Source organism: Erpetoichthys calabaricus, chromosome 12, assembly GCF_900747795.2.
Source record: "Erpetoichthys calabaricus chromosome 12, fErpCal1.3, whole genome shotgun sequence".
NCBI classification, from domain to species: domain Eukaryota; kingdom Metazoa; phylum Chordata; class Cladistia; order Polypteriformes; family Polypteridae; genus Erpetoichthys; species Erpetoichthys calabaricus.
The window spans coordinates 52,915,867-52,941,055 of record NC_041405.2 but is presented as its reverse complement, the minus strand read 5'-3'; the positions used below and the strand labels follow the sequence as shown (position 1 = coordinate 52,941,055).

Genomic DNA, 25,189 nt, shown 5'->3' with positions numbered 1-25,189 from the left:
CACAACTTTAGTTACTGCCAAAGGTGATTGTACCAAGTCTTAACCCTGGATGGTGAATACCTACGTTACCAATTATGTTCTGTTATTAATTAATTTAGAAAAAACCTGACTTTATAAAGTTCATCATATTGAAAAATGTGACAAACAACTCCATTAAATACATCACAGTCCCATACTGAAACAAAATTAAATGTTAAAAAGTCCAAGGGGGTGAATACTTTTATATATTTTGTATACAACTGATATTACCACTCCTGAGTCTCAAGGCAGATAACAGTTAAGAGTGAAGGTTAACTGTACCAGCTACTTTTATATTGTTTTGTCCCTAGGATTAATCTATTCAAAATAAGATGTAAACTGTGTTTAGGATGAATCTGAACGAAATAACATGTGGGTAAAATTAATTATCTGAAACTCTTTACTCATTTGAATAAAATACTTGAAAGCTTTGCTAAAAACATAAAATATTACAAAAGAATGCTTGCTGGGTAGTTTAACAACATACAATTTTTTACTCAAAATATTAATTTATACATCTCTACTAAAGCAGTTAAGTGACTCACTCTGGGGCTTACATCTTCAGCCTTAACAGTTACCATGAATATGTCTTACCACTATGTCACATGCCTATGCCCACTCACCTGGACTGAGAAACATCTGTAAGGGCACATTTGCCCATAATCCTTGAAACATGAAAATCTTCAGATACCTGAGGATTCATTTCTTGTTTTTCTGTCCAGGAGGCTGAACTGATGGATTTCGGGGGTGATGTATATTTTTGAAACAGTTCAGAGTTTGCAAGCTCTTTATGACAATGCATGTAACTTTCAGAGACATTCTTTGTAGGCAGGCTTTGGGATCGATGTCTAGGTAACTTTAGATCAGTAGAAGGCATTGTTGATTCTGAAGGTGGATCAAGTGTGTTATTAGATAAGGCTGTTGTGTCTGAAAGAAAATATGAACTGCAGTGGGTGTGGTGAGATGCCCTTCTCTGTTTATACTTCTCCCAATCTGGTGGTGGTGGTCTAGGAGGAGGCGACCCTTTCTTCTTGGTAGCATGGTCAATAACAGCATGATTGCTTCCTCGTCTTACTTCTTCCAGGTCAAATAAAATTACCTGCCCCTCCGTTATTGCATTTCTGTGCAACTTTTTCACATCCATAGAAATGTTATTTTCTGACATGGCTCTCATTCTCTGAGAGTTCTTATTATAGTCTTCTATTTGTTCCTCAGTGGGAGACACATCGTTTTTAACTATATTCCAGTCTGAAGTGGATACAGCATGTTGATGGCTCCAGTTTCTCTCAGTAGGGCTTTGGGATTGTTGAAATGTATCTCCATAGTTTATGCTGTCCCTACTGTATTGGAATTCCCTAGAAAAACAAAACATATTAATAAAGAATTGTCCTAAAATACATTAACTAGTTTTCCTTAAAGCAGATCATTTATACAGTTGAAGTAGTAGACAATTAAAAAAATAAATTAAATAATTGTTATACTGAAAAAATGTAACCTTTTGAAGCTGTAACTGAAGATAGTTTGTTGATTCATCACAAAGCAGATATGAACTTGAACCACAAGCATTAGGCAGACTGCTCAAATGTTTTTTTAATAAAACAAAAAAAATCAAGTATTGGTAATGGTATTAAATTTGAAAAAAATATGCTACAATAAAGTGCAAAATGTTTTTGTATTTACACATCCTAAAGCTTTAATTTAAGAAAGTTCAAAGAGGATGAACAAAAGAGAATGAAGGTGTTACACTCAACTGAGCATTAACTACAACTGACCTATGACTACTGAAATGTGCACATAAAAAGGAAAATGTCTAAATCTTAAGGAAACAAATTTTACAGAAAAACAGAATTGAAATAAAGAACATTTTATCACATTAAAAAAAGACTAATTCTAGTTTTTGATCTGAATAATATGGCACAGTTCATGATTTGGATGAAATATTTTCTCTTGCAAGGTAGAAGAGATCTGGATCAGTCTGACACTGGAGTATTTTATCTGGCTCAAATGGTAGTGTAAACTCTTTACAAATCATATAATAAGATGGTCAACAACCCTTCATCATTTATTTACATAAATAAAATATGCTTGTTTGTCTTTATAAATTTTTACCAAGTCAAACACGCGGCCGGCAACAGAAATCTGTGCGGCCCTCATGACAGATCCTAGTTAGCACTAAACTTGTACAAAATGATTACTATTGTTTGTGATTGAATCATTCTGCATCTTCGGCGTTATTTACTGACTTTTCTTACTTCTGCCTTCTGACAAAAGCATGTTTTCCCATGGCATTACGGTACCAGAAACGTCATCTGCTAGTATAGCCATGAGCCTTGTCCAAAGTTAATGAGCCGCGACGTCGCAACTGAAGTGCTAGGCTGCAGCAGCCTGGCAGCAGAGGCGGCCTTAGGCACTTGCAAACTGTGCACCTGCACAGGGCCGTCACGCCAATATATATTGAATATAAAACAGAAAGAGAAAATAACAATACAGCTGACGGCATTGTGGCCGAAAAACATTGTGTTTCTTGTTAATTAGTACGCTGTATTTACTAATGTTGCTCGAGTCGGAGCAGTAAGCTATATGTAGTATTATAACGTTCTGCCGTAATGAGAATATCATAGGTCGCCACTTGGTTTTCAAGTTATGGACATGCGCATATAGAATCGTGTCATGAGCACGAGGCAGCTATGCAGTGTCTGCAATGGACGTGGCCATCCACTGTGCATAAGATACCACATTGACATTGGCAGGCGAAGGGGCCACCGATTCTTTCTCTGCCCAGGGCCACCACAAACCCAGAGCCGCCCCTGGCAGGCTACACTACTGGCTGGGCTGCTGAGACTGGCCACTGGGCAGAACTGACCATCACGAGTAGTAATAGCTCACATATTTTCACATTTTTTTGCTCTAGTTTTATGTAATTTTGTGCTAGTATTGAAACGAACAGTTAGTGCAGACTACAGCTGAAGATCTGAAGTGGACGTGAGAAGTTGGTGAGTTGTTTACTAACAAATTTTTGTGATTTTGAGTTTGTAAAATTAGCGTAGGTTAGGGGGCTTTTTGTATATCGGCTTATTTTACAATATAAACTTTGAAGTAAACTTAGTAAAGTAAAATTAGATTTTTGGAGGATTTGTTTTCCAACTTGAGTTACTGAGCAATGAATTCAGTGAGCATGTAACAGCCGACCCCTTACCCAGCTGGCAGCTACACCTCCAAGACCTGTGGCCTGGATAATTTACTGAGCTTAAATCTAACTATCAAGCCATACCTCTAACAAATTAAACTTTTCCCCAAACAATCGACGGTGTAAATATAAGCACACAAAAGCAGATATGTAAAATTAAGTGATTAATTATATTAAATTAAACAACAAGACAAATGCCAAATAGAAATATATACATATATAAATATAAATATCCCTCCACCACAACAATAATGTGACACCACCATATATAAATACAACAAACCCTCCCTTGCCCCTGTACCACATAACAGACAACGAACAACAATGAATGATATACGGAATGATCGTGAACTTGAGTCCGGTTTTAAAAACTGTCCTGAATACGGTTGACTGAACTAGCGATAAATGAGTCGTTTCATTTTCCCGGCAATTGGAGCAACCTCACCGTGATTCCTTGGCGTGTGGTGGATGACGATCCTACCCGGGGTCTCTGCAGATGAGGGATGGAAGACAGTCCAGCAAAATGAAAAACAAACTGGTGCAAAGGCACGATGTGAAAAAAACAGAAAGTAAGTTGATCCGTGGTTGAAAAAAATGGTCTCCTTTCTCCTCTCCTCTCTCCTTCCTTTCCCCCCCTATTCCCTCCCGATTGCTTAAATAGTCCTGTGACGGCTGTAATTGATTAATAGTGAACAGGTGCTTTCCAGGTTTGAGGTTGCGGTCTCCTTCCATCATCTGTCCCCCTTTACGGGGACGGCATTCACTGATACACACATAAACAGCAAACGGGACAATGGAAACAAGATGCACTGGCATCCGAGAGATGGTGAGCTCTAATCCAGACCAAATCACCCGGCTGAAAGTGCGCTTCCTTGCGCCAGGCATTGTACAACTTGGCATGTCTGGATGTCGAACTCACCAACCTCTGTTGGATTCTCCGCTGTAATTCCTCAAGTTTAAATAAATTACTGTAACTGGTGGTTTCTGGACAAGGGGCTCTGGGAAGGAGTCGGTCAAGCGGGCACTTCAGCTGTCTGCCCAGCACAATCAAAGCAGGCGTCTCACCCGTGGCTTCATGCACAGCGGTGTTCAGGGCAAACTGGAGCTCGGGGAGCCACTTATCCCAATCCTGATGGCGTTCACCCACATAGGAGGCGATCATGTTCTTCAGGGTCCGGTTCACTCGCTCTGTCATGTTGGCCTGGGGATGGTAAGCTGTTGTCAGGTTTTTCTTCACTCCCCAGGCTGTATAAAGTTCATCCAATACAGAGCTCGTGAACTGCGGACCCCGGTCTGAAACGATGTTCTTTGGCACCCCCCAGCGGGTGAAGATTTCGTTCTTCAGGGTGGAGCATATTTTGTTGGTCTTAGCATCCGTTAATGCAAACAGCTCCACCCACCATCAGGACGGTTTTCCTCGAGCTAGTAACAGGAAATGGCTCCATCAGGTCGACTCCCAAAGTCTCCCCCAGTCCATCAGCGATAGTCGATTGCAAAAATCCTGCCGGTTTACCAGGTGGGTTTTTGAGCTGCTGGCAGGTTAAGCACTTCTTCACGTGGTGGCAAACGTCTTTCTGGACAGACGGCCACCACGCAACCCCCAGGATCTTCAATAAAGTTTTTGTCTTTCCAAGGTGACAATCTAAAGGACTGTCATGATAATGACTCAGAAAGTCGGGGATGAGCTCTTCCGGGACCACTAGTTGGTGTTGCAGACCCCCAAGGGAGGATGGAATGGTCCTGTACAGCAGTGGTCCCCAACCTTTTTGACAGCAAGGACCACTTTATTAGATGCAAATTTTTCCACGGACCGGTCGGGGGGTTAGTTGGGGGTGGGGGGGGCAGTTTTATACACAATTTACATAACATTTCTATTATTATTAAAGTTATTAAACAGTTCGCATACATTTGCAATCTGAGATTTTTCTTTTTTTTTTTGCATATAACAAAGACATATGCTTTACATTTGCCAATCCAACAGATTGCACATCACAAACATTAACACTGCAATCTTTTTTTCGTGTCTGCCATTTCTATAGGAGGGTGACAATGAGTTAAATTCCAATGGATGTTTTTCAAATGTTGACAAGCAATAAGCAAAAGGAATCAATGAAAACCACAGAAAACAAAAACAGCCAAAATAAAATAAAATAATAAAACAGTACGAGGAAAGTTCGAAGAAAGAACTTTTTTTACAATGTTTCTGTTTGGGGATCGTTGTACAAACGTGCACAACTGAGCTGCGACCACAGATCTAACTGCTCTGTGGATGATTTGTTCAAGCATTTCAAGGTCACTTCGTTGTAATGAAAGCATCTGTTGAATGTACTTCGTAGTAACGTGACTTCTATAGACTCATGTCATATGGGGAAACTGTCGGGACCATAAAATTACTTTGTTGTAATAGTCTCTCACCTCGGTCTCTCTCCTCTCTCTGCACCGCTGCAAAGCCCCGCCCGCCAAGCATTCTGAAAAGTCTGAGTGAGTCGCCGTTGCCGGCAGTTCTCTCGCGGCCCAGCTGTCAGACGGCTGCGGACCGGGGGTTGGGGACCCCTGCTGTACAGAACACCCTGGAGGTCCACAAAGTGTACCCGGTCAGTACGCTGCTGCTCCAGTCCCTCCCTGATGTTCTGGCAGAATGGACTGGTGGCTTGTGTTAGAGCCAGGTCTTCAAGGCTTCTTGGCAGAAGGAGGACTATCTTCTTTGCCTCTGCCAAACACACCATCCCCGGTGGCTCTGACACCCTGGACAGAGCATCAGGCACGATATTGCCACAGCCCTTCCGATAGGTCACCTTGAAAGTAAAGTTCTGGAGGCAGACAACACATTTGACAACACTATAAACTATGTAGCCCCGCTACAAGCGTTTTCGTAATTTCAGTTCACACGAACAGGACTTTGCGCTGTTTACATCACCATACCCTTACAATGTTGAGAATGCGCCTGAGAATATCCAAATGGAATTGATTGAACTGCAGCCAGATTCTATTCTGAAGGCAAAATAAAACAAAGTTGGTGTGCCAGGCTTGTATGCTTACCTGCCACCCTCGTATGTGCAGATCCGTAAGTTGGCATCGAGAGTACTGTCTATGTTCGGAAGCACTTACCTTTATGAGCAATTGCTTTCGTTAATGAAAGCTACCAAAACCCCACATCGCTCAAGACTTACCGTCGAGCACCTTTCATCCCTCATAAAAGTTGCAGCTGCACAAGATTTCAAGCCTGATATTGACGAACTGGTTACTAACAAGAGATGCCAAGTGTCGGAACAAAAGAAATAGATCTCACACTGTAAGACTCCTATATAAGCAATGAATATAATATAATAATATAAGGACCTAGCTAAGAGGCTAAGACTCTAATTATACGTTGTTGTATGGAGATTGTATGGAAATAAATTGCTTTTCTTTAAACTTTAAGTGTTACATTTTTTAAAGTTTTCAGTATTGGAAAGAAAGCTACAGTAACTTTGTATAATAGTATTTGTTACAGTGCGGCCCGCTGACGCACGTATGGCAGTCGAAGCGGCCCACCAATGGTAGTGAGTTTGACATGCCTGGAATAGACTTTTATGAAATTTATGGACACTTTATGGGATTGCCCAACTTGTAACTGGATACTTACATTTTTGCTTATCCTCTTTTAGCAAATCAACAGCCATGAATTCACACTCATGGACAAAGGAACAAACAAACTGGTGCGTACTGACTTACTTTTTTGTTTTTATTCTAATTAAGGAAATATCCATATGCTACCAATTACACTACATGCATTTATGATGTAGGCAAGAGGAAGTGGTACTCACTCACCCTCATCTAATTATTTACTACACTTAAAATGCCTCTAGTCCCTTGTTGGCAACTGCATTGGCATACATATTAATAAAAACCTATGGTTATACACTGAACAGAAAGCATTATACCTCTTCAATTGCTAGCTTTATTTGGCACATTTGAGGTTTATAAAACAAAGAAAATCTAGCATAACTAAAAATGTAGCCTAACAGGAAACACTACACAGTAACACAGATTACTTAATAATAAACTACATATTCTTCATAAACTGACTAGGCAAGAGTTGCATACAATATATAAATTCAACATCATTGTCCTATTGAGAAGTTAAGACAGTTCTCTGTTCTGTTCCTCAATATTTCCAATCCTTGGTCTCTCCTTATATCCCTTCAAGTAGCCTCTGTTCTATGTTTGCCTGTCTGTTGACCATACCTCCTCCTGCCAGACAAGCCAATACTTGACAATGTTTCTCCATTCTTGATCAAAGGCTGTGGAATTATCTCTTTCTCTATTCAAACTGTACTCAATTTACTTGTGTTTAGGTGTCTTTTGAAAACACACCTTTTCATGAAATATTATTAAACTGTTTAGCTTCTCTCCAACAGGATAACTGCTGCTTCACTAACAAAGAGTTTAGGATACTGCTTTTTGTCTTAGTCAAGTTGTAAGTATAATTATGTAGTAGCTTTACTCCCTTGTGCTCACTTTAACTTAACATTAACTTCTTCTCTTTGCTTGCACCTTCATTCTTGTATTTATTATAACTTGCTTTGTAAACCCCCTTGGATATGGCAAACCTCAGACTGGGACACAGGTAGTAGTCACAAGGGCCAGGTTTGGAGATCAGGGGCCTCATGTATAAACGGTGCGTATGCACAGAAATGTTGCATACGAACGTTTCCACGCTCAAATTGTGATGTATAAAACCTAAACTTGGCGTAAAGCCACGCACATTTCCATACTGTTCCTGTGTAGTTACCCTTTCTTTCTTAGACCCACATTCCTGACGCGGCTTTATAAATACACTGAAATTAACTGCATATTGTTTATTAGTGTAATGCATCTGATTGTAATTAACCTATAGCAATATAATGGTCCAGGGAATAGCCATAGTATTCCAAATACCATAACTGCTTTAGCGTTGTTACTCTCACTGCATCTTTTTCTTTCAGCTGCTCCTGTTACGGGCTGCCACAGCGGATCATCTTTTTCCATATTACTCTCACTGCACCACTCGGACTATTTATATCACTGTATCTGAGTGGGGAATCACAGCAGCAGCTGATCAGAAAGAGAATTATCGGGATACAGCATCAAGCACATGCTGCGTCAGCCACGGCAAAATGCTTCAGAGACTTTCCTGTACGGATTTCGTGGTTCAGAAACAGTTTCATCCCAAGAACTATAAACGCACTCAATCAAGTGCTCCTTGTAGAACTGTTTGTACTTAGTACAATTACCCCACTGTAAACTTGCACTACAGTTATAATATTGCACAACCTGTGCCACTTTATAAAGCGCGTATGATGACGATATCATTTTTAAGATGAAATGCAGCAAAATATGTTGATTATAGTATACAGATAAAACTAACTTCATTTAAATAATCTGTGTTGTTAATAATTAAACATGTGAGGACACGGTGCTGCAGCGCTAGCTAGTTCACGGATTGCTCCTGCCTTGCGCTGTATTCTTGCTGGTGCTGACGCGACACTGGAAGGATAGACGGACAGAATAATTAAACATGTACTACAAAGATATTTCAATCTTCCTTAAAAGTTTTGAAGAATCGGCGTTCTAAGCTTACAGATGGCTTAACGTCTATTACAGAGCTGATTGTGTGGCGATTGGGTATTTGGAGAAAGAAAAGTAAGGACAGGAATTGGAGGTTAGTATGTTTGAAAGAGACAGAACTTCTGTAATAAATTATTTCATCGAAGGTCGCACATGGCGCAGCAAGCCTCTTGCGTGAGATATGAACAATCACTGCGCCACCGTATTCCCATGTTTAATAACATGCTTTCATTCCTATCATCATGAAAAAGATATCACGTATACATCTCAGTATTTTAATTATTCAGAGAGCTGTAATATCACGAATGTAATGGATTCTGTGTCCTGTCGGAGAAAGAGAAAGAACGGAAGCACGCAGTGATTCACATACATAGAAGATCAAACACAGAACAAAGCATTTAATGTGCTACTTTAGTTATGATGGGATTTGAGAAACTAGTAAAATAAACGATTTTAAGATGAAGTTTATGATGTTCTACTTTAATGACAAAATAAACTACGTGATTAAAGTGGAAAATTCGAGATTAAAGTTGACATTTCGTGCTTTTTTCCCCACTGTGTGCCTATTTTTTTTCTCTGTACCCTAATAAGCTTTCATATGACACTCAGACAGTGGGCTACGACTCGCCTTTCCACGGCGAGTTTAATATGTGACAACTTCTTTTTTATTTCGGGCACTGTGTGACTTTGTGAACTTGAGCTTTCGAGTTTCTCCGACACTATGTCACTCGATCAACTTCCTTTTGTTGATTATACCACTGTTTAAACCAACAAATAGTACGTTTTTCCTTTGCCTCCACTTGGTATTCGCTGAAATTCTTATATTTTCCCCCGTGCTTTTCCCATTGTCTTTTCACAGAAGGCTGAGCTTAAGGGCTATTTATATTGATTTACATATTCAAAGAGGCATAATTCTGGGAGGAGTTGGGGTGGGACTGAAGACGCGTGCACGTGCGTTATTTTTCACGCTGATCAGGATTTATGTAGCGGAAGAATGTGGAAGTTTCCGTACACACAGATTCCTGCTTCTGGATTTTTCTGTGCGTACGCACATTCCCACTTTTGTGCTTACACCATGTTATAGTGTGAGTTCTACGCACGTCGTTATACATGAGGCCCCAGGTGAGGTGGGTTGTAGTATGTCTTTGAATACAATGTTAATGTTCACAAAGTAGCTTTTCCTTGCAGTGGGTATTTTATCAGCAGAAAAGGAATTGCTCAGTCTATTTCATTAGATTCACACCATGCTTTGATTGCTGTTTGAATAGTGGGTCATACTGAGGAATCCAAGTTTCATTCCCTAGAACATCTTTAATTTCTCCCAGTTTGAATTCATTAACTTGAAATTCTCCTTGGAATATAGGATGTGGTAATGCTTCTTCCAGGTGTCAATATTCTGGGATCCCATCACCTAGCTTATGTTTAATATTTAATAAAGAATGGATTCAGCTAACATATAGCATGATCTATACAAATTAGTTATGTTACATGCCCATACTCTGATTCCTCATTGCAATAACATTTTCTACGTTATTCAATGTCAAAGGTCAGCAAGACCTTGTGTCATTTGTAAGACATGTCCTAACAAGTCTGAATTCTGTATTCCATTGTTTTACTGTGGTATATAGAAGGGGCAGATCTATGTCTACTAGACAAGACTGAATCTCTAAAGGTGTATTGCCATCCATGATTAGAAACTCAATAATAACATTATATTTGTGTTTGTAGTTTTCAGCATGCATGATAACCTGGTCCTAAAACAGAAAATATACAATATAAATGACTAATGCTAAAAATGTGCAATTTACATAATTTAATGTGGAGTAGCTAATCTTTGGCAAATTACAAAATCAACACCACAGAATATTCATTTCAGGTTGAGGCTCCAAATGTTTTGAAAATTATTAGACAATTAAACTAGATTTGGCAGGTCTCTGAAAAAATGGATGGATGTATGGATAGATAGCTATTTATGAATTTCAATATACTGTACATGAATTTAAATTCAATATATATGAATGCTGAATATAAAAACTCTCATATATGACAAACAAGCTTGAAGTAATGAATGTCAAACATCAAGTTTGCTTTACTTTTGTATGCTAAATATGTGCTCCTCGCCTACATGGACAAGGTCCCATTGGCATAAGCATCAGCTAGTAATAACTATACTACAGGTGGCTGTCCTACTTACGAGTGGAAGCCATTGACAAGGTACTCCGTACCAGCTTGACCGATTATGTTTACAAATCAAAGTCACACAAAACAGTTCATCTATAAAGTAAAGTACATTTGCTGAATTTCTCTTATTGTGCCATCCATTCACTAACTTCTCTATTATTATACTGTAATTAAAATGTGCTAACTTTATTCAGTATGACATAGTAGGTCCCTGTTTCGGACACTTCAGATGCTCTTGAATCGTTTTGCTTTATTATTTCAAACTAAACCAAGTATCAGGCTTGACTTTATATATTTTCAGTCAATATACTGTACATCAGGTATATATTTATAAGTCGCCAACAACAATATATATTGGATTTAACTTTACATATAAAATGTGTCTTTATTCAGAAACTGACCTCATATTTGTCAGAACTGATTTTATACAGTATTTTCAAAACTGGCTCCATATACTGTATATTTAAATTGACACCACATATTCAAAACTGACTTTACAGTTCAGTTTGTACAGATTGGAGCTCAATGTGCAGGAGTTTCTTTTTTTTCGCCAATTATTCTTATTGCTCAATTCCGCTGTGTTCTATTGTTTGTCTTGAAATTTTCACTTAAATTAAACATAAATTATATATGTTACTTCTTTGGATGACTGACAGAAGTAGCAAAAGAACTGTCTGTTGAAATAATTTTGACAGTTAACCTGGTAAAGTTAAGCATTTATTTCCTCAATCCTTTTTATTTTGTTGAAATAGTCTGGGATTATTTAAATAATAAGTCACTATATAAAGTTGATTACAATTTCTTTAAAAAGGAAGTGCAGAAAAAGGTGCCAAATTATTAATATTAGTATTGGAATCAGTAGTTAAGACCAGGGAAAAATCAATTATTAACACTGGTGAAGAATACTCATATCAATACACCCTAGTCAAAATGGTGGATACTATATTTCTTTAAAGAAGTATTTGTAATATAATTTTTAAACTGTACTTACAATGCAATAAACAGGTATCTTAAATAATGTAAACATGGGTTAATTAGAATACAATTGTTGCTCACCATTATATCTATTACATTAAATTACATATTATGTACAATGTAGTGCTGGGCGGTATACCGGTTCATACCAAAAACCGTTTAAAATTTTTTTTATGATATGGATTTTTCTTATACCGCAACACCGGTTTAAATTGCCTAAACGACGTTCGGAACATGGCGCAGCGGGAAACTGTTCAAGTGGGGACCTTTTTCACTGCTACACCGCTAAACACAGATTTGTTGCACTAGGGCTCTTTTTCACTGCTACACCACCAAATAGTGGGCGGTAGCATAGGTATGCCGCGCGGTGAAAATGGACAGAGAGCCGAAAAAAAGCAGTCACGTCTGTCGCCTGGAGATGCTTTAGTTTTAAAAGGTCAGATGTGTAAATACTGTTTCTATACTAGTGGATAATACTGCAAGCCAAGTTGTACTTGTTTTTGTACGTGCTAGTGTATGTTTTGCTTGTATTGATCCTGCGATGTGGTGGCGACTCGTTCAGAGATGGGCGCAACTCTGAATGGATGGCATAATTAAACATGTATAACGAAGATATTTTTAAAGTTCTGAACACTCCGTCGGCTAAGTTAATAACTAGTTTTAATTTCACAAAGACGTTTATCTGTGCAGTGATTGCTGCAGGCGCCCGCTCTTAGTGCGGAGGAAGTCAGTTTAAGAAGCGAGTGATTAACGACTGGGTCGTGGAACACTTAACACAAAGTATTTGATGTGCTGCATTAACTTGTGACGGGGTTTGAAAAAATCTAGTAAATTAAACATTGATTTTAGGATGAAGTTTAGTTTACAACATTCTACTTTAATTATAAAATAAACTATGAGAATTAAGTGGAAATGTCGACTTTAATCTTGACATAGTCAACATGTCGAATTTATTCTCGACATATAGTTTGTTTTTTTCTTCTGTGTCCATATTTTTTTTTCTTCACAGTGGCCCTAATGCGCTTCCATAGGGCTATACCACAAACAGCATTATAAATGCAAGTTGCAGTTTTTATTATTTATGTATATAACTTAGCTTGAAGCAAGGTCCATATTAATGCAGTTTGCCTAAATGATGGTACAGTTGGTAAGATGTCATCACCAAGTTGCACTTGTTTTATTTTATTTTAATTTGGTGAATACTGTGTAATGCACCTGGGCTTGAAGCCTTGAAGTAATGGTGCAACTATAAGTAATACTACTATTATTTATTTTATTGTTATTATTTATTAGTTTAAATATTATGCAGTTTAACGATGGTAAAATTGTTTTAAAAGTCACTTTAACGTGACAGTGGACAGAGATTGTTAACATTAACAGAAAGTGTAGTTGGTTTACAAAAAATATTTACTATTTATTCCTTTTCTAAGACGTGTTCAGTGCAATCCAACTTTTGACAAACACCTCTGGATATTTTACTAAGTCTAAATGCCTCTTTGGATGGTTGAAAATATGTTGTCAAAATCATAGTTTAAGCTTTTGCAAAATTTGTTCAGTTAAAGGTTCTATATTTTGACTGCATCTGTCATGCAATGTGATTCCTTCTCTTTAGTGCCACCCCCTTGAAAACTATCACTTTATGGGGCCATGCAAACCTGGATTAATACTTGTGTGCACATTAAAATATGAGAATTGTACATCGTACAAAAAGACAACAGTCTAATAGGTTATTCTTAGCCAGTCTACTGCAGTAATTGCAGTGGAAAATGTGGTTAACATCCACTCATGCATGGGGAAAAAAATACCGTCTAATACCGTGAAACCGGCAGAATTTAGAAAAATATCGTGATATAGAATTTTGGTCATACCGCCCACCTCTAGTACACTGCATATATATTCTTCAGTTTTGTGGATCTACTGTACTGAAAACAACTAGTGGCAACTATGCAGCAAGGTCAGGACAGTCTAAAAATTTCAATTCTTCTTGTACCCTAAGACAACCAAGTGAGCCCAACATATAGCATTTGCATTCCAACAAGCAGCAGCATTAGCATATATGGGAACATACACTAATTGACTGAATAAGAAACTACAGACATCAATTGCGAATTTAATCCTTCTATGACATTCTTTATGTTTATGTGTGTGAAGAATTTTATCACACTGAATCTGAATATATTTTTTATATACTGGATGCTAATTGTCAGTTCCTATAATATTTTGTGTTGGTGAATTTTAGAATTTTACACTTATTGCTATTCTGCCTTGTTGGTATCAAGATGATTAAACATTAGTACTGTAGAAAAGGTCTTACAAAAGATGGATACAGATCAGAATATACTGTAAATGTGTATTGTAAATATAATGTTCTTGGTTCAGAGCATTTTATGATGTAGCATTTACTCCAGATATAAAAATAGCATAAAATACCTGAGGATATCACTTAAACAAGCCACACACCAGGACAGAATTAAACCCAGTAAATATGTTTGGATTCAGCGGGTTGGAAAATGGATGGAAATATAGTATGCCTAAAATCCCTTTATTGGTTACTGCCTTTAACTTTATTACACCTCTGAAAATTTTTTAACATACTGATAAACATGGATATAAGTAAGTCCTTACATTATTAACTATTGTAGTTTTTTCATGATGGAAGGCATGTAGTGAAGCTGAAAGGCAACATCTTCAAGCCCTTAACTTAAATTACAAGTGTTCCAGAGGATTTTGTCTCAGCACCATTCCTTTATCTATTGTATAGCAACAAAAGCAATTCAAAATCAGAATTTGAAAGAATGATCAGGTCTGCTGATGACACCACTCTTAAGGGTCTCAATCATAAATTATGACAAATCTGTGTTAAGGAATAAGATAAATACATTGGTAAATTTATTTAGTAAATCCTAAATATTACAGAACTAAACATCAATAAAACAAAAGAACTTGTGGTAAAGGAAAATGATTACTCTCCCATTCATGTCATCAGCCAGGCTGGAGAATGATTGGAGAAATTCAAGCATCTGGGCACCACTCTTTATAGTACTCTAAGGTCCCCTCTACACATAGCTTTAACACACATTTTATACTGGACAGCATTCAGATATGACTTAACTAGATTACATTATATATCTGGCAACAAAATGTGTCTGTAGTGTATTCACTGTATCCAGATAGACAAACAATATCACTTTCTGCTTATGTGGTTTTAGTATGCCAACAGAAAACACATTGGCATTTTCAGTTGTGTTAAAGGAGTCTGTTATCCATTTCTAACCAGCTCAGAATGTTGTCTGAGTTATCCAATCGCATAAGTAAAGTGTATTTACTTCTGATTGTAACTCATAACACATGTTAATATGTGAGGTGTAAATGGTTCCTAATTGGTAGGTCAAATCTGTTATGGTCAAGAACTCTCACCAGACTCTGCGCTATCTGGAACAGTTAAGAAAGATCATAGTATCACAGTGATGTTCTTCTATAGGTAACTTACAATTATTAGGTCAACTTACAACATTTGGGAGATACAAGTGATTACATTTCTTTTGTTTTTTTCCCCAATTCGAGCTCAACCAGATTTAGGGTCTCACTCATGATCATATAGTGTCAGTAGCAGGATTTGAACCCAAAACCCTGATCAGGCTTTGAAGTCCTGAGCCTTAACCACTTACTCCACACAGCCTGTCATTTACCAATAGTGTTTTGATAACAGGAAGCAGCATGATACAGTACACTCTTCTAAAATCATAAGTTGCCACATCCCAGCTGCAGATTCACTCAGTTTTTCCAGTCTGACAAGTAAAGCAATTAAGATTCACTGCAGTTCTCCCAGACGTTTTCCATCTGCTGATCAGCTTAGGCCAATTAAGATAATGCTTTAATAATATTACTTCTTTACATTTATATAGGGCTTTTCTCACTACAAGGCTTCAAAACAGTAGTAACTATACCCGGTGAGATGCAAGGATTTTGCATATTTGCCTTAAGAGTTTTATAACCTGTGTTGATAAATAGCAATTGATATTGCATTTGTATTAGCTTCACCAGATAAGTTCCATGCTGCTGACATTGATATGGCAACAAAAGCAAATATAGCACTATGAACATCCAATTTTTAACTTTTTTAACATTCTAGAAGCACAAGGCTCATTTTAAAAGACAGTGAGTAATGGGTTACTCTTCAGTACACAAGAAAGAAATAAGGAACTGACTTACTTCTCGGACAAATTCGACTTCCTATTGGTATTTGTTTGTTCCCGCTCTTCCACAGGAAACATCTGTAAAAGAGGAATGTGTGTTTAATCAAGTGAAATTCAACCTTATAAGATTCTTTCCTTGTTAGTCATAAGAACATATATTAACAAACATATAGTTATTTAAATTAAAACTGAAAGGATCTTACATAAACATTATCATTCTTCAGAAGTCTAGAAAAACAAAGTGTTTTTCCAGAAAACACATGTGGTTACCATGTTTTATTATACCCTTTAACGATCTTTACTTTTTTTAATGCAGGTCATGGTGAATACCATGCATTTACACTTCACGTGTTACGATGGCACTATTTTTACAAACACTATACATGTTTACACAAATGGCAGAGAAGAAGAAAAAATAACTTGTTACTTTTATACATGAAAACATACATTTTACACACTAGTTATGACTAGTCTTTAACTCTGTCTCTGACTTTGATTTTGAGATATGATTACTGATCTCATTTCTATTTTCGCCACATAATCTGGAAATTTTGACTTGGGACTTTTTACTAGTAGGTTTATCATGCTTTTACCTTCTACTTGCTTTGGTTTTCTCTGCAATTAGTGCCTTGTATTAATATGACTACATTAAAATAATTACTCATTTTGCATGCATTAAACATGTTCCACACATATATTAAGGTAAGAAAACATGATGTTCCTGTAAGGATAAAGAAAAGGGTTAATTTTCCCTAACAAGTTTCAGTAATTTATACATACAAATGTGGCTATACTTGCTGTATGAGCATTAACTTATAAATGCAAATTATGGTGAGTTAAGACTTTTTCAAATAGTGTGCACTTCTGGTTTTCTTTCTAATTACAGCAGTTTTACAGCTTTACTTGGACAAATAAGGCAAGCTGGCTGCACAGAAAAGTTTCAGTACAACAAAGGATGTTTTTGGTGAATTAAATAACAAACCTGCTTTGTTTAAGAGGTTTGCATTAGGTTCAATTCTTAGAGCATATAACACTTTGACATGCTGCACATCACATAATCAGTAATTAATCGATATTTTCAAAAACCTGGAGAAAAAAAATCTGTCTCAATGAATAATCCATTTATTTTTTGAAAGTGCTTTTGTAAATACAGGCTCACTGCTAGAGAAGAGCATATCTTTGCAGTAATAGAGAAGAAGTAAGAACAAACCACTGTGGTCACTGCAGAGCTTACTTATGCACAACCATTTAAATAATTTAGAGCCATAAATTAATCTAACATCTAACAATCTAATCCCCTAGGATATGGAACAAAACCAGAAAACCCAGAGAACAACACCATGAACCTAGTGAAAACATTCTACGTTTAAAAGGACTATCAATCAGGAAAAGCACTTAAAAGTTTTGAGATAAATCCTTGACTAAACGATACCAAATTTAAGATCATCATACAATTTAATTATACTGAGGTAGTGAAACTCCAAATAACTGTTCCTCTTTTATATAATTATTTACAGAATGTGCAATGCCATATAGCTTCTACTGTATGTAACACTCTCCCTAGAGCCCACCACTTTTCTGTTGTTAGCTGTGTCCCCAGATGCTTATCTACAGTCTGCATGCTCCTCTCCTGTAAAAGTTCTTTAAAAAAAAAAAATGTCTTTCTTTCAGTGATGGGCTATGTATACATTTGAGAAATCTAGTCCACTTTTGTCATTTGGTTTTATAGTCTGACCAGTTCTTTGCCTCTTTTACTAAGCTTTATCTTTGCTTTCTCCTTTTGCTCTTCTTGTGTATCAGTTCTAATCTTATTTGACCACATCTTTACCTTTCCTTGGCTTTTGCTACAATAGCTCAGGGTCCACCTTTTCAAACTACATTGTCAGTGTTTTAGTCTACTTGCGTGAAGACATATCCTCTGAATTAATATCGAGGTTTGAGTAAGTTCATTTTGTTATAGACCATACAGAAAAAAAACTGGAACCCATTTGCAGTCTTTAAAGGAATAAACATAGTTGGCTGCCTCTCTTTCACAAACCATTCCTCTTTCCATCAGTTAACATTACATTACTATACAGTTCCAGTCAACTCCTTCAAAAGTATAAATCTCTAACATAAAAAGAAAAACCGTAACCATGAAAGAAAAGACATCATTAAAAGAGAAATGCTAGAAAAATGGAGGACTACATGGCAGTTTTTGCTTACCTCAAATGAAGGTCTTCTGGAAGTGTCATAAGTAATGTCACGAGGAGTACATACTCCATAAACAGTATTGGACAAATTACAATGATCTGGTGGCATGGAAGGCAAAAAAATGTCATGTGGTTGTCTATTTTGTTTAACAGATAATGTTCTGCCATCTTCACCTGCATGCTCAATTTTGGAATCTTCAGTCTTTGTTACAGCAGCACCACAATACTGATAGTAGTTATAATCCAACAGAGGTTCTGACTTGTCTTTGTGACATATTTGGTGCTCCACAGATCTTGTATTTGTGGGAAGTGGTAAGCTTGTTCCTTGAGATGAATAAATCTGTTCAATTGAAGATCTCCTTGTAGGCTGCAGGATAATATTTTCATTACATCTAACCTTCTCTAAGCATTTTCCAGAATGATCTAATTTGTTACTCCGAAACAACATATCTACACATTGTGTTGTAAACTGATTTCTGCTAGTTTGCTCAAAGAATTTCCTTCTGTCTGCAAAGGGAGGAATGTCACACTCTTCTGCTGTTGATAATGGAGGGTCCTTGGTGTTTTTTATTGTTTCCAATGAAACTCTATCTTTACAATCTGGTTTTATTTGAAGCTGCAGCTTGTGTTCAGGTGTCCACTTCCATCTACTACCTCTAATGTTTGTCCCATGATTCTCTCTTTGTTCAAAGTGCTCTATGGCTAGGTTTTGCTGTTGGTTATCACAATTTGAAGGAAGAGTTTGATGTGGAGGAGAATTTAATATCTCAGGGCTTTTAGAAATAGGATGTTGCATTTGCACATCAACAGTTCTAGAGGATGTACATGAACTGGTGGAACTAATTTGTGAGGTAGGAGAACCATCACTGCATGAAGATTCATACTCAGGCAGCTCATTTACTTCTTCCATCGTTTCCTCTCCATACAAAAGGGATGAGGAGGCTTTATTTTTTTGTAATTGAGCTTTCTTTCTTTGAATCTCATTACGCAGATTGGTGGCAAAGCGTTCACTTCTGCGTCTAGCCTTTGATGATCTATGCTGACGAAATGGAGCAGGCTTTGCAGGCACTTCTGGTTTTTTTACCGGCTTCTTTTCATTCTCCTTCAATAGTTTGTTCACGCTAGAATCTGTCATCTCATAACCAATGTTTTGGTCTAGGACTTCTGATGAAGCATGTAACTGTTGGTCAACAGGTTTACCATGTGACCATTCCAGACTGCACACATCTAAAGAACTGGGATTGCATCCTTCTCTGCCTAAAAACATGGCTGATCTTGGTGTGGAGCATCGGCTGTCAGTCCATTCATCACAATTATTTGTGTTTTCACTTTGCACAGGTTCATGCCTTGGCAGAAATACTTGCTCATTTTTAAGGTTCAAAGATGAATCTTTACATACCACCACATCTTGAGATGCTTGCCTGTCTTGACAATGGTTGGAAGTGTCAAACAGTCGTAACTCCTGCGAAGACAGCTGTTCTGGTGCACTGTGTCTATGGACAGGATGGACCATCAAATTTTCTTTTTTTTTTTACATATTTGGACATAGCACATGTATCTGATCGATCTTCCTTTCCACAAGATTTACTTTGGTCTTTATGGCAATGAATCCCCTCTGGTCTTGTCAAATTTAAGGCAGGACTAGAATTTTTTTGTGTGATGACTAATTCTTGATTATGTAAATTTTTCATGCTTGTCATAGTCTGTGGGCAAACACAATCTGTGTTTTCTATTTGGGAGTTTAAAGTATAGTATTGATCTGTTGCACTACCATCTTTAAAATCACTTGAGTATGTGGAGTTTACTACATCAACAGAGTATGCATGCTCACTACTATCTTTCAGGTTAGACCCAGCAAACCAGTTATCCGATAGATGTAGCATGTCCACAGGTGCAGACGCTCTACGCTTATCTGTACAACCAGATGAAGGCAAACATCTTGATGCAGCAAAACTTTCCCTACGAAGAGGAGGCTGAGGTGGAGGACCATTTGAACTAATGCAGCTACGAGCATCACCATAATTGCAAAGTGATGTCGGTCCTTGCACATTGCTTGGAACTGTAAAAAATTTCCCATCCAGAGACTGTACTCCATGCTCACCAACTCCAAATGAGTATCTCTCTTCATTATATCTGCAAGGACTAAATCCACGCAGTAAATTATCCATTGAAGTTGATTCTTCAGGCTTGAGACTTATGGCACAGTCTGAGGTATTGGAGCTTGCTGAGAATGAGCTATATGCAGAGTCCCTCTTGTTGTGAAAAGCAGCTTGCTCTACCGGGGACATCTGTCTGTCATAAACCTGGCTAGGCTGGTCTAGACTTTCCATACTTCCAATAGAACTGCTTCGGTCAGTACTGCAATGCCGTGAAAGTCGATTCCATTGCATTGAAATGTCACTGTGAAAATAAGATAAAATGAAGAAATGAGCTTAATACATTAATATTGTACACTACATATCAAGGAGTCAATTCATTTTCCTGCTGGTCATGGTATGGTTAAACTATTTTTGAGAGTAAGACTTAGAAATTGTTCTATAAGTAAAAAATGACTAAACAATTCTATAAACCTACCATTGTTTTTGTTCCCTTTTATTTTCTGTATAGACTCATTTTAATTCCCTAAATAGCAAAGTTCATCCTGTACACAAAATGTGGAAATTCTTCTGAGATCATCAAGCTTCCTCCTCATTGTGTCACACTGGCATACTTGTTCTAAACATGTATTTTTCCAACTTTTGAAACAAAAGTATATTAAGAACAAAAGAAAAATCCTACTGCAATTGTGTAGTGAGTTTTTAATATACAAATAATGATCACATATATGTATCATGCCACTTTATTATAAAGTGAGTTATAAAGCTACTAATCCACCTGTTTTCATAACCCACATATCCTAGTCAGTTTTCATAGGAGCCAAAACCCTTCTGGACATAACTACAGCAACACAGGGAAAGGATGCAAGGCTTTATAGTCTTTCCAAGTATGGTAAATCAAGTTTTCCATGCAGGGACATGGTACAGTAGTTGCTAAACATTTCTCCACTCAAGCTCATAATTTCTCTTTTTAAATTAACTACTTTACATGTAGGAACACATTTCATTTATATTGCAATTTTGTTTACTCTGTAGGTGCTTTATGATCATGTATAATGTTAGAGTAAATAACATGAAGAGTGATTTACCGAAATTTGTATAACAATGGCTCTTTTCTCTTACAATGATGTCTGGTCTAGAGCTGATTAAAGAAATTCTCTACATGAAGATTATACTTTTATACATTACATTACTTAGCCCATGAAGACTGTAGTGATGGCCAAGAAAAAAAAAATCTCATGTTTTTATCCATAACCGAGAAAAGAAAAGTTTACGATACAAAAAAGTTTATGGTGACTAACACTGCATACCAGCAAACAATCACCTTAAAAAATTTTCACAGCCATCACTACAAAATATATGGGGTAAGTAACATATAAAGAAAGCAATTTTTAGGTGGAGTATTCCTTTTTGACGACTCTGGCCTTCTATTATTCTGTCCTAGAAAAACAAGTTCGACAGATGGATAGGAGCCTTTTTAGAACCATTTCAATAAACTTTAGTGAACAATCTCTATCTAGTGTGTCAGGAACTGAATAGGGTCAAAAACTGTGACGAAATTCGTAAAACCACATTGCTATTTTTTCAGGAAACACAAAACACATACTAGTGATTATTAGGAGTTCATGAACCAAAAGAAGTTCCAAATAACGGCCCAGTTAATAATGTGAAACAACAAACTCCTCCAAAGAAAGCAACTTTGACAATTATAAACTTTGAGAATATACTTATCAGCTTCGTAAAATGTATTGAAGTGATCATTTATATACCCACTCTTCTTAATCTTTTCTCAATTCATGTTTTGAAAGGGGCGGCACGGTGGCGCAGTGGGTAGCGCTGCTGCCTCGCAGTTGGGAGACCTGGGTTCGCTTCCCAGGTCCTCCCTGCGTGGAGTTTGCATGTTCTCCCCGTGTCTGCGTGGGTTTCCTCCGGGCGCTCCAGTTTCCTCCCACAGTCCAAAGACATGCAGGTTAGGTGGATTGGCGATTCTAAATTGTCCCTAGTGTGTGCTTGGTGTGTGGGTGTGTTTGTGTGTGTCCTGTGGTGGGTTGGTACCCTGCCCAGGATTGTTTCCTGCCTTGTGCCCTGTGTTGGCTGGGATTGGCTCCAGCAGACCCCCGTGACCCTGTGTTCGGATTCAGCGGGTTGGACAATGGATGGATGGATGTTTTGAAAGATGGAGACTTAACAGCATGAGGCTCAAGGCAAGAACCAGCCTTGACAAGATAAAGAGACCATCACTAGCCAGAATCATATCCCACCTATGTAACAGTCACTAAATTAATCTAACACACATGTCTTTTCAAAATGAAAGTCATATTGAGCAAATGAAGATAATCTACTTGGATGCAGAGAGAATATTGAAACTTTTGATTAATACAATTTTGCCACAAATCCAAATTATTATTGTGAAATTGGAACATAACAGGATGTGTTGATAAAATACACTGATTAAAAATGTACACTTACTTGGATTCGCAACCCGAGTGCCAAGACAAACTAAAGCTGCCTGGTCGGAAGTGCATGGCAGGGTTGTCTGGATGCTGCTCAGAATGCTTGGCCAAGTGCCATGAGTGGGGTCTTACTACAGGAACATTTCTCCTAAAACACAAATCACAGAAATAAGACACTGAAAATAACTTTATTTGAATTATTATTTATTATTATTTTTAAATGATGGCTACCGCGTCAATTACCATTAATTTATATGCAGATGACACTGTGAATATCAACAAAACATAATTTCAAATTGGCCTCTTATTGTAAAATACATAGTATTTTAACCATACACAGAGAAAAAACAAATACCTCTCAGCACTGCACCAGCCCTAATATTAAAGATTTGCATGCTATCTTTATGAACTTTTATATTGATACTTTCAAGATCATATGAAGCAGTGGTTCTCAAATTCAGTCCTAGGATCACCCCGTGGCTGCAGGTTTTCACCCAAACCAGCTTCTGCTTTTAACTGGATACCAACTGTAATTAAGCAAGCTGTTAGCTCCCAGTTTATTAATTGTTTCGTGTTAGTCCAGAAATTCAAAACTGAATATATTAAATATTCACAAAATGAGCCAAGTATTTGTGTGTTAGATGGGTATGAGTTCATTTGCTGCTTTTTCTTTCTTTTTTAATGTTCTGGATATTGAAAACTGTTGTTTATTAATAAGCGCACAAGTGGATTCTAGTGAAATAGTTGTTGCCCATTAGCATTTTGTGTTGTTTGCACTGATGTCTGTTCAGCTCATTATTAATTAGCAGCCAAATACAATTAAGAGAGCAAACACAAAAGAAAAAGTGAACTAAAAAGAAAGTGACAATACCAACTTAACACTAGAACCCCTGAAGATTACGATTTTTTTCGTTGTCCCTAACCTCCTTAAATTTTCCTGACATACGCCAAGAAGCTCGTAGCTCCTTATCACTGTGCTAGTAGCCCGCTTTTGTTCTGCATATATAAAGTTTAGGTTAAGCAGAACACAGCCTGCTATACCCCCCCACCAGCCCCCATTCAGTCAAATGAAGGCATTGCTCTACTGCAATACTCACACTTTAAGTCTGTGTTGAAGTGTTTTTTTGGCGATGCATTTCTATGGAATTATATAGGTAATTTGAAATACATACATTTCATGAGTGTTCCTTGTCTATAACAATCTGTGTAAATATAGCAAGACAGAGGAAATGCAATGCAAAAAATGTTGTACACAAGGCAAAAACAGAAAATGTTTTCATATGTTATAGTAATAACGACATCATTTTGATGTGTGAAGCCAAAATATCCAAGAAACACTTTCACAAAAGGTGTAACAAAACAAGTATGCTGTTATTCAAGAATGAAACTGAATTAAAAGAAATTGCTCAATTGACATGTTGCTGAAGCCCAACTATCATTTGGTACAAAATAAAAGATGTTCGCATACGTGTGTATTTGTGAGTTTCATTTTCAATCAGTTGTCACAGTGGTAACCCTGCTCTGTCATGGATCTGCGCAGATGGGGTAGTAGATAAGCTACCGTTTAGCAATGGCACAGTAATAGGTTCAAATTCCGCATCTTTTCAGTATTTAGCCCTTTGAGCAGTGACCTGCCATTATTATTATTATTATTATTACTACCATATAACATACATATGTATGTTTTTATAATATACTGTAATAGCAACAATAATAGCAGCTCACTACTCAAAATGGTATTGAACCTTCAACTTCTTGATTATAAGGCAGCAGTCCTTATCACTGCACGAACCAAGCAGAAAAGTCTACTTTTTATCGATTGCTAGTTGGGCTTCAGTTTTTACTCCTTACCAGTAACATGTGAATTGAACAATTTCTTTTTCTTCGGTTATATTCTTGAATGAAAGCGCACTTGTTTTGTTACACCTTTTGCGAAAGTGTGTATTTGCCATTTGGACTTCAGTCTTCACACATTATATACTTCACAACAACATTTTTTCAATTATTACTATAACATGAAAAAAAGTTTCTGTTTTACTTATGTGTTCAGCATTTCTTTACTCGCATTTCCTTTCATCCTACATTTACACAGATCGTTGTATTCCAAATAATGGTATATTATTTACTGTATACAATTCCAGACACCTTACTCCCAGCACTGAGAATTATACCTCTGACTTGACTTCAGCTGCTTTGGTGGGGGATGGAGCAGCAGGCTGCTGACGAGGTGCAAGGGAATTTAAGGTGGCCCAGCATTACAAATATTTTCGTAGGCTTCAGGGATTCTAGTGTTAAGCATTGA

The 25,189-nt window shown here is 37.3% G+C and overlaps 1 protein-coding gene across 1 annotated transcript in view; it reads right to left on the bottom strand.

Moving 5' to 3' along the window:
* Positions 1-25,189, bottom strand: part of shroom4 (shroom family member 4) — a 143,012-nt gene that overhangs the window by 28,074 nt on the left and 89,749 nt on the right. Inside the window, 5 exon segments of the mRNA XM_028815522.2 lie at positions 642-1,373; positions 16,163-16,224; positions 18,352-19,827; positions 19,829-20,738; positions 22,904-23,035. Coding sequence (XP_028671355.2) covers positions 642-1,373; positions 16,163-16,224; positions 18,352-19,827; positions 19,829-20,738; positions 22,904-23,035 — 3,312 coding nt within the window.